Consider the following 16,945-nt stretch of genomic DNA (forward strand, 5'->3'; position numbering starts at 1 on the left):
TCCCACGACCAGCTGATGCTCCACCACTACCACTACCCTCATTACCAGCTGACCATGAACGCCCCCGGCCACGACCTCTTCCACCATACTTCCTCATTGTTTTAAAAACGTAAACAAACTAACGGTATTTGTTGCTGTCACACAAATTACACGGTGACCTATAACTTCAGTATGATTTAGCTACCCCTTTACAGGTGAGTGAGACCACAATGAAAATCAGGCACAATGTTACACACTCTGTTGTTGGTGGCAACAAATGAGAGAGATGCCACACACGCAGGACTGTCACTGAAGCACAAATGTAAATATTAATCTCCCACTGATTTGATTTTTTTTTTTTTTAAGGGAGACTTTAGGAAAAAAAAATAATAGAATAAAATGATTTTTTCAGGAAGAATTTAGAAACCAAATAAAATAAGATGATTTTTTCAGGGAGAATTTAGAAAACAAATAAAACAAAAAAAGGCTTTCTATGGCCCACTGAGTGAGAGATGACGCACACAGGAGTCAGGAGTGGCACACAAGCCCAGAGGCCAATATTTATCTCCCACTGATTGATGTAGTGATTTTTTCAGGTAGATTTTGGAACCCAAATCAAGCTAAAAAAAAATAATAGGCTTTCTATGGCCCACAATTGGAGAGAGAGAGAGATGGCACACCCAGGAGTCAAGACTGGCACACAAGCAGAAAGGGCAATATTAATCTCCCACTGATTTGTTTTTTTTTTTTTTGTTTCAGGGAGACTTTAGGAAAAAAAAAAATAGAATAAAATGATTTTTTCAGGAAGAATTTAGAAACCAAATAAAATAAAATAATTTTTTCAGGGAGAATTTAGAAAACAAATAAAACAAAAAAAGGCTTTCTATGGCCCACTGAGTGAGAGATGACGCACACAGGAGTCAGGAGTGGCACACAAGCCCAGAGGCCAATATTTATCTCCCACTGATTGATGTAGTGATTTTTTCAGGTAGATTTTGGAACCCAAATCAAGCTAAAAAAATAATAGGCTTTCTATGGCCCACAATTGGAGAGAGAGAGAGAGATGGCACACCCAGGAGTCAAGACTGGCACACAAGCAGAAAGGGCAATATTAATCTCCCACTGATTTGTTTTTTTTTTTGTTTTTTTTTCAGGGAGACTTTAGGAAAAAAAAAAATAGAATAAAATGATTTTTTCAGGAAGAATTTAGAAACCAAAGAAAATAAAATGATTTTTTCAGGGAGAATTTAGAAAACAAATAAAACAAAAAAAGGCTTTCTATGGCCCACTGAGTGAGAGATGACGCACACAGGAGTCAGGAGTGGCACACAAGCCCAGAGGCCAATATTTATCTCCCACTGATTGATGTAGTGATTTTTTCAGGTAGATTTTGGAACCCAAATCAAGCTAAAAAAATAATAGGCTTTCTATGGCCCACAATTGGAGAGAGATTGAGAGAGATGGCACACCCAGGAGTCAAGACTGGCACACAAGCAGAAAGGGCAATATTAATCTCCCACTGATTTTTTTTTTTTGTTTTTTTTTCAGGGAGACTTTAGGAAAAAAAAAATAGAATAAAATGATTTTTTCAGGAAGAATTTAGAAACCAAAGAAAATAAAATGATTTTTTCAGGGAGAATTTAGAAAACAAATAAAACAAAAAAAGGCTTTCTATGGCCCACTGAGTGAGAGATGACGCACACAGGAGTCAGGAGTGGCACACAAGCCCAGAGGCCAATATTTATCTCCCACTGATTGATGTAGTGATTTTTTCAGGTAGATTTTGGAACCCAAATCAAGCTAAAAAAAATAATAGGCTTTCTATGGCCCACAATTGGAGAGAGAGAGAGAGATGGCACACCCAGGAGTCAAGACTGGCACACAAGCAGAAAGGGCAATATTAATCTCCCACTGATTTGTTTTTGTTTTTTTTTTTCAGGGAGACTTTAGGAAAAAAAAAATAGAATAAAATGATTTTTTCAGGAAAAATTTAGAAACCAAATAAAATAAAATGATTTTTTCAGGGAGAATTTAGAAAACAAATAAAACAAAAAAAGGCTTTCTATGGCCCACTGAGTGAGAGATGATGCACACAGGAGTCAGGAGTGGCACACAAGCCCAGAGGCCAATATTTATCTCCCACTGATTGATGTAGTGATTTTTTCAGGTAGATTTTGGAACCCAAATCAAGCTAAAAAAATAATAGGCTTTCTATGGCCAACAATTGGAGAGAGAGAGAGAGATGGCACACCCAGGAGTCAAGACTGGCACACAAGCAGAAAGGGCAATATTAATCTCCCACTGATTTGTTTTTTTTTGTTTTTTTTTTCAGGGAGACTTTAGGAAAAAAAAAATAGAATAAAATGATTTTTTCAGGAAGAATTTAGAAACCAAATAAAATAAAATGATTTTTTCAGGGAGAATTTAGAAAACAAATAAAACAAAAAAAGGCTTTCTATGGCCCACTGAGTGAGAGATGACGCACACAGGAGTCAGGAGTGGCACACAAGCCCAGAGGCCAATATTTATCTCCCACTGATTGATGTAGTGATTTTTTCAGGTAGATTTTGGAACCCAAATCAAGCTAAAAAAATAATAGGCTTTCTATGGCCCACAATTGGAGAGAGAGAGAGAGATGGCACACCCAGGAGTCAAGACTGGCACACAAGCAGAAAGGGCAATATTAATCTCCCACTGATTTGTTTTTGTTTTTTTGTTTTTTCAGGGAGACTTTAGGAAAAAAAAAAATAGAATAAAATGATTTTTTCAGGAAGAATTTAGAAACCAAAGAAAATAAAATGATTTTTTCAGGGAGAATTTAGAAAACAAATAAAACAAAAAAAGGCTTTCTATGGCCCACTGAGTGAGAGATGACGCACACAGGAGTCAGGAGTGGCACACAAGCCCAGAGGCCAATATTTATCTCCCACTTTTTTTTTTTTGTTCCAGGGAAAATTTATAAACCCAATAAAAAAAATAATAAATAGACTTTCTATGGCCCACTATCTGAGAGACAGAGAGAGACGGCACGCTTAGGACTGGCACACAAGCCCAAAGGCCAATATTAATCTCCCTTTTTTTTTAAAGGGAGAATTTATAAAACCAAAAAAAAATAAATAAATAGGCTTTCTATGGCCCACTATTCGTGAGAGAGATGGCACGCTCAGGACTGGCACACAAGCCCAGAGGCCAATATTAATCTCCCACTTTTTTTTTTTTTTTCCAGGGAAAATTTATAAACCCAATAAAAAAAAAATAAAATAAATAGGCTTTCTATGGCCCACTATCTGAGAGAGAGAGATGGCACGCTTAGGACTGGCACACAAGCCCAAAGGCCAATATTAATCTCCCACTGATTGATTTATTGATTTTTTCAGGTAGAATTTAGAACCCAAATAAAGCAAAAAAAAAAAAAAAATGGGCTTTCTATGGCCCACTGAGTGAGTGATGATGCACACAGGAGTCAGGAGTGGCACACAAGCCCTGAGGCCAATATTTTTCTCCCACTGATTGATGTAGTGATTTTTTCAGGTAGATTTTATAACCCAAATCAAGCAAAAAAATAAATAGGCTTTCTATGGCCCACTGAGTGAGAGATGACACAGACAGGGATGGCACTCTAGCAGAAATGTCAATCTTAATCTCCCACAAAAAAAAAAAAAAAAAACAGGGAGTGTCCTTCAATTACTATCTCCCTGCAGTAATCTCAGCCAGGTATGGCAGGCAGCAATAAGGAGTGGACTGATGCACAAATTAAATAAAAAGTGTGTACAAACCAAAAAGATAGCTGTGCAGAAAGGAAGGAACAAGAGGATTTGTGCTTTGAAAAAAGCAGTTGGTTTGCACAGCGGCGTACACACAGCAATGCAGCTATCAGGGAGCCTTCTAGGGCAGCCCAATGAGCTACAGCGCTGAGGGGGGAAAAAAAAAATGTAGCTTCCACTGTCCCTGCACACCGAAGGTGGTGTTGGGCAGTGGAAATCGCTACAGCACAAGCGGTTTGGTGGTTAATGGACCCTGCCTAACGCTATCCCTGCTTCTGACGAAGCGGCAGCAACCTCTCCCTAAGCTCAGATCAGCAGCAGTAACATGGCGGTCGGCGGGAACTCCCCTTTATAGCCCCTGTGACGCCGCAGACAGCAAGCCAATCACTGCAATGCCCTTCTCTAAGATGGTGGGGACCAGGACCTATGTCATCACGCTGCCCACACTCTGCGTTTACCTTCATTGGCTGAGAAATGGCGCTTTTCGCGTCATTGAAACGCGACTTTGGCGCGAAAGTCGCGTACCGCATGGCCGACCCCACACAGGGGTCGGATCGGGTTTCATGAAACCCGACTTTGCCAAAAGTCGGCGACTTTTGAAAATGAACGACCCGTTTCGCTCAACCCTATCATTCACATCAATGGGAGGCAAAAACAAACGCATGCACAACACCTTATAATGGCCCCAAATGCTCCCAAGAACATCAAATGAGGGACAGACACCTGGAAAGTGGCCTCAATTCACCCATAGTACAAATTGCTGCATGGAGCTGCAGCAATCAGACAGGCATGAAGTATCGGGGTCTCAGATAGCATTTAAAGCTTTCCATTGAACCTCACAGTAAGACGAGGTGGGTGAGGGATCAGTGTAGGGCCCCTTTGCGGGGAGCCCTGACACTACATGTAACACCTCTACCTGTTTTCATGCTGAGCCACACTCAAGTGGCACAAATATCAGTTTTGTAGATTACTATTGTCAGAAACATTTAAGGATATTAACACCAGTAGTTGACTCCAAGGAAGTAGAGGCCTCATTGGTCTCGGAGGTCTACTGCTACAGGCAACACACATGAAGGAGACCCAACCAGGAGTGTTCACTTTTCCAAAAATAATTGGCAGACACTACCAAAGTGGTGTCACTATCCCCACAGTAGAGATAATAGAATAGGGACTGACATGTCTTTCACTAGACCCAATACAGTAGATGGACACCCTACTAGGAGTGTTGACATATAAAGAAATGTGGGCCTTACACCACAGAAGTGGCATCAATTTCACCACAGTAGAAATAGTCTAATAGGGACCAACAGTTCTTTCTCTACATCCAATCCAGCTGATGGACACTTCAACCATGAGTGTTCACAATTTCAAAAATTATTGGCAGACATCATGAAAGTGGCATCACTTTCACCACAGTAGAAATAGTAGAATAGGGACTGACAGGTATTTCGCTACACCCAATACAGCAGATGGACACCCAACCAGGAGTGTTCACATTTAAAAAATAAGGGCCTGATAGCACCAAAGTGGAATAGCTTTCACGAGAATAGAAATAGTTAGCGTTTCCAAAAATTATTGCCAGACAACACCAAAGTGGCATCAATTTCACCATACTAGGCAAGGCTTGTGTGCGACATGCAAGGCTTGTGTGTGAGCTTGCCTCGCCGCATGGCCGACAACAGGTTCGTACCGTTATCGAACACAGCCTTTCCTGGATGCAGGTTCAGCGGAGACAGCCATTGATCAAACTCAGCCTGGAGAGCTGTCCACAACTCTTCAGGTGTATGATTGCGATTTCCAAGGCATATCAATTTTAAGACTGCCTGATTGCGGTGAGGTGATAGGGGCTCGCTATGTGCTGTTGGAACGCATGTCTCGTGAAGACAGGGGTTGATGGTGCAGGTGGGGGCCCTCAAAGAGATAGTGGAGGCAGAAGCAGTAGAAGAAGTGTTAAATGTAGAAGTTTGGCTGGCAAGCCTTGGAGATTCCAAGACTTGTGGAGCAGCACCTGTCCCCACAGCAACCAGATTCACCCAGTGCCCAGTCAACGAGATGTAATGCCCTTTGCCATGCTTACTCATCCAAGTGTCTGTGGTGAAATGCAGTCTGGCAGACAGAGATTTTGTCAAGGAACGGGTGATGTTGTCTGCGACATGCTGGTGTAGTGCAGGCACAGCTTTCTTAGAAAAGTAATGGCAACTGGGTAATTGGTACTGGTGGACTGTGATGGCCATCAGCTTTTGGAGACTGTCAGTATCCACCAGGCAGAAAGGCAGCATTTCCGTGGCCAACAAATTGGAGAAGGTGGAGTACAATCTCTTAGCTTTGTCATGCGTAGGAGGAGACAATCTTTTCCATGACCACAACTGTGGAACTGTGGGCTGGCTGCAGTGCTGTGAGAAGGCTCAGTACTCTGAACCGGACAAACTGCTGGACCGTAATAGAGGTGCAAGCGGAGTTGTTACTGTGGATTGAAAAACTTGTGGTGTGATCATTCTCTGAGATTGGTCAAAAACATCAGGCATGTCCATTACAGCTGAAGGGGCGGCCTCACAGTCAGCGTGACTCGATCAGGTAAAGAATCCGAGGTTCTACTGTCAAAGACCTGCGTCTCAAGAGTTGTCACGGTAATAGAGGAGGAGGAAGAAGCAGCAGATGCGATTGATGGGGCGGCTGATGGTATTTGATGTCCGCTGGTCCGCATTGTTGCGCAGTGGGATTCCCATAGTAAAGTATGTTGATTGCGCATGTGAAGTTTCATACATGTTGTAGTCAAATTATTGCACTTTTTACCTCGTTTGAGTTTTTTTTGCAAATTTGGCAGATTACGTGAGTTGGATCATCCTTTGCAGTGTCAAAAAAGGCCCAGGCTAGGCAAGACCTGCCACCCCTGCAAGCTGCAGATCCTCAGAGGATGCTGGTCAGAGGCACAGTTGTGGCTAAGGATGCATTGCTCGTCGTGGCTGCATCACAACGTGTCTGCAATGGATGACGCAATGTAACCTCCTCGTCTTCCTCCTCAGATGGCATACTCAGCTGTGTGCCTCTATGTTCACGCCAACTGGGATCTAACACATCATCATCATCATCCTCAGTGTTATCACATTCCTGGCCATTGGAGTCACCCTCCTCCTCTTCCTGCCCTGATAGCACAGTACAGTCCGCGTGAGCCTGAGATATCTGAGTCTCATCAGGATCACCTCTCACCAGGGGTTAATGTCTGATGACGAGGGTTAGGATGCTGTTCGGACTGTACTTCTTCCTGCCCTGCATCCAGGCTAAAAATATTTGGGGCATCAGTGCAGATTTCCTCCTCTTGACTATGTGAAGCTTTTGCATACACTTCTAAAAAACATGGCATAGAATGTGTGAACACGTCTTCAGACTCATCCATCTGTGGTTCCATACAGTCAGTTGAACGTTTGGATAGTTGGGACACAAGGGGAATTTGGGTGCCACATCTGTGGACTGTACTGGGATTGATGGTGAGGTGGAGGAAGAGGAGGAGAGGCTACTTGAAGCAGCACTTGCCATCCACTCGAGTACATGCTCTTTCTGGGCCTCATCAACAAGGCGTACTGCTGTGCACCTGCCAAAGAAAGGTAGTGGTGTAGCCTGTCCAGTAACATAAGTTGTCAGTTGTCTTTGCATAGGATGTGACATTGCTTCACTAGTGCTTGCAAAACATTACCACCTACCCCACATACACCTTGAACACCAAGCCTTATTCCCCTTGCTTTTTCCCAGTCATGTTGCTCAGTTGTGGTAGGAGCACAGTATTAACAACCAAAAATTAGATTTTAAACTCTGCACCACCTCTGCAAACGGCTGAATTTCAGCGACAGTAAATTCAAAGTTGAAATATTGCGTGCTGTATTGTGTTAGCCACAGCAAAAATATTTTATTTTTGGACAAAGGATCAAGCATCTATAACACACTAGATGCTACAAACTATTTTTCAAGTCAGGTTCCTTACTGAATGACATTAATAATAGGAGAATTTGTTTGGGGCCTATGAATCAGGCCTCTATAACACACTAGATGCTACAAAGTATTTTTCAAGTCAGGTCCCCTACTGTATGACGTTAATAACAGAAGAATTTGTTTGAGGCCTATGTATCAGGCCTTTAAAAGACACTAGATGCTACAAAGTATTTTTCAACTCTGGTCCCTTACTTTATTTATTTGGTGTAGTGATGAGCGAACGTGCTCACCACTACTCGTTACTCACCCGAGTATCACTATGCTCGGTGTACTCGGCGAGCATCAAGCATTTCCGGGATTACTCCGTGGGAACGGAGGTCTCCACCCAGCGTTTTTGGCGGACTTTAGAGACCGAATTTCACTGCAGGGATTGTCTGCCAGGCCATGAAATGCAGCAGCCATCTTTGTTGTGGTCGTGCAGTGAATGGCTTTGCCGCACAGCATCATCACGAGTATAAGAGACCTGGGGCCGCCCTACTCTCCGTATTCAGCTCCGGATTCAGCGAGTGTAGGGAGAGCTGCTGCCGAAATAGGGTCAGAATCGTGCCTTTAATAGTGTAGATCTGCAACTCTTACATCCACGACTCCTGAGAAACCAACAGTACGTTTTAGGGCTAATTCGTGAGCCCCGAGATTGCAGCGCTAGGTAGGCAGGGCACAGCATATCCACATCAGGGCAAGGCCTGCAGTCACTGTATGTGTGTATATAGCTCCCACTGCATCCCTCCCAAAGCTCCATAACTGTCTGCTGCTGCTGCTTATTTACTATATACCTAGCTGCAGTTTTAATTTTTTTTTTTTTAAATTCACCAAAACTCCCCCAAAAACTTATACAGTCTGTTATGTCAGACTGAGGCCTGGTGTATCTGTTTAAAAATCATAGTTTTGCAGGCATACGTAGCATACTTATGTGTGCCAGCCTTGTTCTACTCTTTTTTCTTTTCTTTTTTTTTTAAATTCACCCAAAAGCAAAAAAATTTTTTTATACAGTCTTGTTATGTCAGGCTGAGGGCTGGTGTTTCTGTTTTTGAAAAATCGTATTTCCGCAGGCATACATAGCATAGTTCCGTGTGCTAGCCTTGGTCAATTGTTTTTTGCTTAAATTCACCAAGAAGCAAAAAACACATTAATACAGTCTGTTATGTCAGGCTGAGTCCTGGTTATCTGTTTTTGAAAAATCGTATTTTCACAGGCATACGTAGAATAGTTCTGTCTGCTAGCCTTGTTCCACTCTTTTATAAAAAAAATTCTCCAAAACTGCCAAAAAATGTAATACAGTCTGTTATATCAGGCTGAGGCCTGTTGTATCTGTGGTCAGGGCCGTATTTGCCACTAGGCACTTGAGGGCACGTGCCTAGGGCGGCAGGATGCAGGGGGGGGCACACTTGAGCAAGGTTTTTTTTTTGTTTTTTTAATAAAGTCCGGAGTCAAGCGCCCATCCCCTCTCCCTTCCGCCCCCTCCCTTTGTTTTTGGTTATAATTATTGTATATGCAACAGTGTGATCAGCAGTGCTAAATGGGTGTGGTTGGGACGTGGATATGGGTGTGACTAGTTGTGAAATGGGTGTGGTCAGAGGCGTGGCCTAAAATTTGCCGCAGCGCACTACGCACGCCGCAAACTTTATACCTCTTTCCTTTCTTCAAAAGTTGGAATGTATGATACCGAATTTGCCAGATCACAGCAAGTGTCACAAATCCCATAGGGAATGAATGAGGCCAAACGCAGTGTTGCCGTAAGTGATCCGTTACGTGGCAGATGCAGAAAAACTGCCGATCTGCTGCAAAAGGCAAAGTCACTCCCGATAGTGTCATACTCACCAAAGGGGGAGGCAGCACTAAAAGTGCCTAGGGCAGCATAAACTCTAAATACTGCCCTGTCTGTGGTAGAAAAATTGTAGCTTCGCAGGCATAAGTTTCATAGTTATGTCTGCTAGCCTTGTTGTACTAATTTTTTCTTTTTTGACAAATTTAACATACAGAAAAAAGCTAGACTCAAAATATCCAAGAGAACCACAAAGACCAAAATGGAAAAAAGCAGGTTCCTATATATAGCTAAAATATAACTTTTATTTCTTGCCAATTAAAAAAGTGCACACATATAGTGCTAACAAAAGTGCAAGGTGCAAACGTACAACATGAAGACACATATAAAACCGCATAAGCGTGTCACCGCACGACAAGATAATGTCTAGTGTAGGAGTAGATAAACTAGTATCTTGAACAGAAACAGGCCAGAAACTGTGAATCCGTAAACCTCTAGATCTCACGGTTCTAGACCTAAACTGTTATGATGTGGCAGAATTACGCCCCAGCAGACTATATACCTTGTAGTTTTAAAGTCTCTATGTAACTGCTATTGCAGTGTAGATGTACCCCTACCAGGCGGTGTATTCCTATTTAATGCTCAAAAAAACCCGCAGTGACCCTGTAGCCATCCAAATACTAGAAGTATTACAGGCAAAGATTCACATCTAGTCACATGCGTAGATAATCAAATATACTCATCTGCCTTCTGCTGGTCACCATCTAGAGACCTGGTGCAGTGCTGAGTTTCAATGGCCCATCACAATCCCCTGATGATTATGAGTTATATGAAACGCGTTGGGAGGCACTTTACAGTACGATGGACCCAGAGGGATTGATGCGGTTGTAAGCATAAAAACCGATGTAATGGGCCATTGAAACTCAGCACTGCACCAGGTCTCTAGATGGTGACCAGCAGAAGGCAGATGAGTATATTAAATTATCTACGCATGTGACTAGATGTGAATCTTTGCCTGCCATGCCCGCATAAGCAGGGGTAGCAAAACTACCAGCCTGATCATCACCAGCATGATCAGGCACATGACAGCAAAGCACCCGACTTTGTGGGTTGAACCCCAGGCTCCAGGAACACTGTCTGCAGGGGACACCACTGCTTCTTCCAGTGTTTTGCATAGACACCAATCCCCAGTTCACCATGCATGTGAAGATGCCTCTCGCCCTGCACCTGTTGTTGTCCACAGTCAAGCAGCACCATCATCAAGCCCGTCCATGTCCTTGTCCCAGCACAGCCTTCAGTTGTCTATACCCCAGTCATTGGAACGCAAGTGGAAATACCCAGCCAACGCCCCACCGGCCACAGTCCTAAATTCTAACATTTCTCTTCTGCTTGCGCTCAAAATGTTGCCTTGTAGGCTCATTGAGATGGAAGCTTTCCACAACCTGATGGCACCGGCCGTCCCAAGGTACTCGGTCCCCAGTCGCCACTATTTCTCCCGGTGTGCCGTACCGGCATTATATCAGCATGTGTCCCACAACATTACCTGTGCCCTCAACAATGCTGTAAGTGGGAAAGTGCACCGAACCACAGACACGTGGACAAGTGCTTGTGGTCAAGGAGGAATATATCTCACTGATGGCACACTGGGTTAACATAGTGGAAGCCGGGACCCAGTCGGACCTTGGGATGGAACACATCCTCCCAATGTCGTGGATTGCGGGCCCTACATCAATCAGTGTTGCCCCCACAGTCTACAGATACTGCACCTCCTCCTCCTCCTCTTCAGCCTCCATCTCTGAAATCAACACAACAGCCAGAAGCTGGAAGAACTGCAGCACTGCATCAGCCAAGCAGCAACAGGCTGTGCTGAAGCTGATTTGCATAGGTGACAAACCGCACAATGCAGAAGAGTTGTGGACAGCGCTGAAAGAGCAGCCAGATATTTGAAAGACACTGCTGAATCTACAGCCAGGCATGGTGTGTGACAATGGCCGGAATCTGGTGGCGGCTCTGAGTTAAGGTGAGCTCACACACGTACCTTGCTTGGCCCATGTGCTCTTGGTTCAGCGTTTTCTGAAAACATACCCGGAGCTTCCGGATCTGCTAGTGAAAGTATGCCCTCTGTCTGCCCATTGTAGAAAGTCAGCTATAGCTTCAAACACCCTTGCCGTGCTTCAATAGCGTTTGCAGCTTACGGCTCACCGACTGGAGAGTGATGTCCCCACACGCTGGAACTCTACGCTGCATATGTTGGAAAGGATTTGTGTGCAGAAGAGGCTGTTGTTGATTACCAACATCAACAAGGCCGTTGATATTCAGTTCAGACTCCACACATAAGACCTCAGGAGTGGACATGGATGTCAGACATATGTACCATCCTACAAAACTTTGAGGACTGCACCAAGATGGTGAACGGCGATGACGCCATAATTAGCATCACCATCCCACATCTCAGCATTCTGAAAACCTCTCTGCTCACAATTAAAGAGGATGCATTGCAGGCAGAGCACGAGGACATAGATCAAGGAAACATACAGGGGGATTACACTCAGCCCAGCCTCATGTCTTCCCAACGTGGATTGGTAGGCAATGAGGAGGAGGAGGAGGAAGGACAGGAGCTACTTTCATGCGCTATAGACAGTACTATAAGCACAGCTGTCATACCGTCTGTTCAGCAGGGATGGCCTGAGGACAGGGAGGATGAGGATGAGGATGAGGAGGACAGCATGGTCAATCGTCCTGTTGGTGTGGACACGGAAGTCTTGCCTGTTAGCAGTCTGGCACACATGGCTGACTTTATGTTGCGCTGCATTTCATGTGACCCTCGCATTATAAAAATTTTGAGTGACACTCATTACTGGTTGGTGACACTTCTAGACCCACGCTACTAGGAGAACTTTCAATCTCTTCTGCCAAAGGCAGAGAGGTGTACTAAAATGTTGCAGTACCAGAGGGCCATTGTCACGGAATTACTTAGAAAATTCCCATGTGAGAATGCTGGCAGCAGACATCAGTTTGTTGTACAACCAAGGATTCTAAGGTAGAGAGACAGAAGTACAATCCAGCTCAGACAGGGGAACAATGGCAAAGTTCTGGGACAGTTTTCTCAGACCCTCCCATCGTATCGGGACAGAGGCAAGGGGTCCTGTCACAAGAATTGCAATGTTTGGGAAGATGCACCTTAACATATTTCCCAGCAAAATCCATTTTGGTTTCATTTTAGTGTGTTTTTTTGTTGCATCGGGAAAAATGGCATGAATCTGTGAACTAGGAGTCAAGAATGCTTCCAGGGGCGATCCCCATGATGTTCCTGTGTCATTTGAGCAGTGTTTCCATCATTTTCAGATGTTTTTAGACCTTAAAAAGACCCCTGGGTGGATCGCGGCAAAAATACTCGGGTCTCCCACATTTAGCCCAACTTGGGTCTCTCCCTAAGGTGGCTAGCATGTATGTACGGGTCTCCCATAGACTTACATTGGGCTCGCTGCTCGGTACCCGAGTATTCCAATCTGCTCGACCCGAGCAGTTTAGTGCTCACTCATCACTAATTTGGTGCAAATTGAATGTGCAGGTTTGTGTAGATTTGATCATAAACAAAGTTGTATGGGTTGGATGTTGGAATAGGGCCACTAGACAAAAAAAATGAATGCATACCGCATCGCTGACCTCTCTGGCCATCCCACTCCTCTCTACCTGCCATCTGGTCCTTTTCTTTTCAGCATGGAACGCTGCTTCTCTGGCATCTTCACCATGGGCCAGGACTTTTAGCCACATCCAGATCTTGGTGGTTACTGCCAGTTTTAATGTTGTAACTTAGTGATGTCAAAACTTGCTGAGTGACCTTAGAATGTGAATTGACCTTCAAGGCCTAAATACAGCTGTAAGTTCCAGCCTACAATAAAGAGGCCAGAGACGCAGCATGCAATGGTGGAAAGAAGAAAATGGGGTGGGGAGCAGGGAGGTGATAAAATAGGTGAGCATTAGTTGTTTTGTTTTCTTTCACCAATACTTTATTCCTTACGTCCCCTGCAGCCTTGATACCCGCTGTCTGGTCCATTTTCTTGCACCGTCGTGACCCGCATCTCCAGCCTCCACTCTGGCCCAGGACTTTGGCTTTGTCCAGGATCCAGAGGTTCCTTCATGTCATTAGATTGAGATGCTCATCTTAACATTATTACATCGCGAGTCCGACCTTACAATTAACAGTAACCTCTGGGGCCTTGACATGGCCATGAGCCAGAGGAGGACACCACACCGGATCAAACAAAAGGCCATACCAGACCAAAAAAGATGACCGCACCATGGCAGGTTTGTGCAGGGCCCGAAATAATCCAGAAAAAAGGTGGCCATATGGGCATTATTCTATAGTTTCACAAAGCGAATCACAAAAAAATCTTGATTTTCGGGAATTTTAATTTTTTTGTAATATTTAAGAATTACCGTAATTTTGCATCAAAACGATGTGCTCATATTCAAACATTTCCAGGAGAAATACCCGAGGAACCGCTCAGCCTAAAAGTAAAATAGGCTTCACTAAAATCATAACCTTTGTGGTTTGCAAACTTTTTACTCAGAACATATGGCCTCGGCCGGGTTGCACCAACTTATTGCTGGAAACTTGTAATTTTGTACATCTAGGTTTTTTCAGTTTTACTTAAGACTTCGTCTTGGTTTTAATCTATTTTGCTAGGGTTCTAGGGTTCACATACTAAAGAAGAAGCTTTTGATATCATCGGTTCTCTTGCATCCCCCTGTGGCTCAGCATGCTGTATGGATGATTTACGTGTATCTTGTATAGCACATGGAATGACTACTCAGGGCAGATAATAGTCTCAGGACCCGATGGAGGGCACATAATTACTCTACTGGGAAATACCAATGGGATGTGCATCTGTATAAATGTCAGTGGTAATAAAAGGAAGAGTCACAAGAGAGAGGATGAGGTAGGATTTAATATGAAGTGTTTTTTGTGATTCAATGTGATCTGTAGTTGTCTATGTAGATAATTATTTTTTATAGCGTGTGACAATTACCGGGGGATACGGGCACTCGGATTTTCAAAATCAGTACTCTTTTCGTACTTTGCTGCATTTTTTTTGTACATCTCAACTTTCATTAATTCCTCTGACCTTGCCTGACCTTGATCTTAAGCTGCATAGATATTACTTGAAGGTGTTATCAGTGTATAGATGCACTTTACTATGGTCATATCCAAAATGAAGAGGGAATAGGAAAACAAAGACAAGCTAAACTGAAAAAATGGCCATGTCCACCTTTATATTCTGATGGCTTTTTAAGCAGCAGATTGGCATTGTGCTGTTTCCAAGTCCACCACTACAACTGTATGATTAACACACACTACGCCCAGATCCTTCTCTACTACTGATGTGTCATTTACTATATCTAGAACCAAATCTTTCATGTTCCCAGAAATCCACAAATAGATAGAGCACAGTAAATGTTGCACCATTTTTATGTAGTTTGAGGTGTCACTTTTTAAGAAATTTTTGAACCTTAGACTGAAGTAGATCTGGTAAAATGTAGGATAAGCCTTTCCTGTGTATTCCACATTTTTCTCTAATCCACCTCTGGACGTAGCTTTAAAGGGAACCTGTAACCTGAATTTGGCGGGACTGGTTTTCGGTCATATGGGCGGAGTTTTCGGGTGTTTGATTCACCCTTTCCTTACCCGCTGGCAGCATGCTGGCTGCAATATTGGATTGAAGTTCATTCTCTGTCCTCTATAGTACACGCCTGCACAAGGCAAGATTGCTTTGCAAAGGCGTGTACTATGGAGAACAGAGAATGAACTTCAATCCAATATTGCAGCCAGCATGCAGCCAGCGGGTAAGGAAAGGGTGAATCAAACACCCAAAAACTCCACCCATATGACCCAAAACCAGTCCCGCCAAATTCAGGTGACAGAGTCCCTTTAATAACTTCAACAACACGTGCAGCATTTTTTTTACCTGTTTTTTTTTTTCATTCACTTTTAGCCTATTTTTTATTTAATAGTTTTGAAAAATTGCAAAAAAGCATTTGAAATATCATTAGGCTGCAAAACAAGCTGTTAAATCTCCGTAATATATGCTGTGCTAACTACCCTTAGGCCATGTTCTCACATTGCGATGTGGTTGCATTTCTCCTATGATTTTGGGAAAAGCGCTGTAAAATTTTAAACATTTTGCTAAAATGGAAAATCTCTGCAAAAAAGCAGCGTATGAGCATGTCCTTATACTGCTATCAGTGAACTCAATCTTAATGCTGTCAAACCATATGGGTGACAATTCTTATGGACTGAGGGGGGATTTCTACATCCTTATGTTTATGTAAATTTTTCACTATTACTTTTTCTTTTTGGTTTTTTATTTCACTAGGACAATAACACATCTTTACAGATCTCTCTGGCACCTCATCGTCTACCTCATCCCAGTCTCTTATGGAAAAGATGGAAGCTGCAAGTTGAGGGCTTCAAACCTCTCACTGATATTCGAGACTGGAGATATCTTACTAGGAGCAATAATCCCATTCCATAAAGGCTCTGTACCCCCAACAATCACATTCACGGAGCCTCCCGCTCAAGACACCTGCGCCTGGTAAATATTGTGTCTTCCAGTCTTGGCTTAATTTCATTTATTTTAATGCTGAGGTCACTGTGTGAATGGGGACTACTCTACGAGGATTGAAACACCTTGTCCCTTTGTAGGGTAACCTGTAACTATGGATAGCCAGTCAAGTAACTGGAGGTCTTTACCCTAGGCCAAGTTACGTTTTTTGTTAAACTCAAAAAACAGTTGGTGTTTTCTCTACATGTTGAACCTATTTTTGGTTCATGTGTGACTCTTTACATCCTTGTTGCTATCATTTTTGCCATATAAGTAGAAAATGCCTTAGCTTCTCCCATCCATTAGGCAGAAAAATATAGACAGTAGACAAATGACATCCATGTGCCATCCATTTTATTTTTGATAATGCAATTGACTTGCATTGGTGAGTTCTACAAGCAACATGGATCAAACTAAGACATGTCCTTCTTCTCAAAGGACTCTTAAAGCAATGCCCTGTTTAAGAAACACTCCCATCAAAGATTTTATTCTCTAAATATATTGCTGTCGCCATATTATATAGCACTGCGTACTTATGATTGCTCATTTTGCCTTTCTATAAAGATAATTCTTCTCTTTTCCATTAGGTCTATGGCATCACATGTTTAATAACTGACCACCTGAATCCTTCTAAGTTCTCTGCATGAGTCAACTCCTGAACTAGTTGCTCCCTCTTCCACCTTGCCAGGGACTTTGCAGTGAGGTAGAATTGTAATGATGACTCATGCAGGGAAATGAGACTTCATGTTTCTACATAGAACTTAGAGGGATTCAGTTAGACAGTTTTTAATCACATGATGTCATAGACCTAATGGAAAAGAGAAGAATTAGCTGGGTAGAAGGGTAAAATG

The 16,945-nt window shown here is 43.1% G+C and overlaps 1 protein-coding gene across 1 annotated transcript in view; it reads left to right on the top strand.

Annotated features, from left to right (window-relative positions):
- Positions 1-6,407: 6,407 nt before the first annotated feature.
- LOC138674709 (extracellular calcium-sensing receptor-like) overlaps positions 6,408-16,945 on the top strand; it is a 49,105-nt gene continuing 38,567 nt past the window's right edge. Inside the window, exons 1-2 of the mRNA XM_069762526.1 lie at positions 6,408-6,475; positions 15,867-16,085. Coding sequence (XP_069618627.1) covers positions 6,408-6,475; positions 15,867-16,085 — 287 coding nt within the window. The remainder of the gene's footprint in view (positions 6,476-15,866; positions 16,086-16,945) is intronic.

This window comes from Ranitomeya imitator, chromosome 4, assembly GCF_032444005.1.
Source record: "Ranitomeya imitator isolate aRanImi1 chromosome 4, aRanImi1.pri, whole genome shotgun sequence".
In the NCBI taxonomy this organism is placed as follows: domain Eukaryota; kingdom Metazoa; phylum Chordata; class Amphibia; order Anura; family Dendrobatidae; genus Ranitomeya; species Ranitomeya imitator.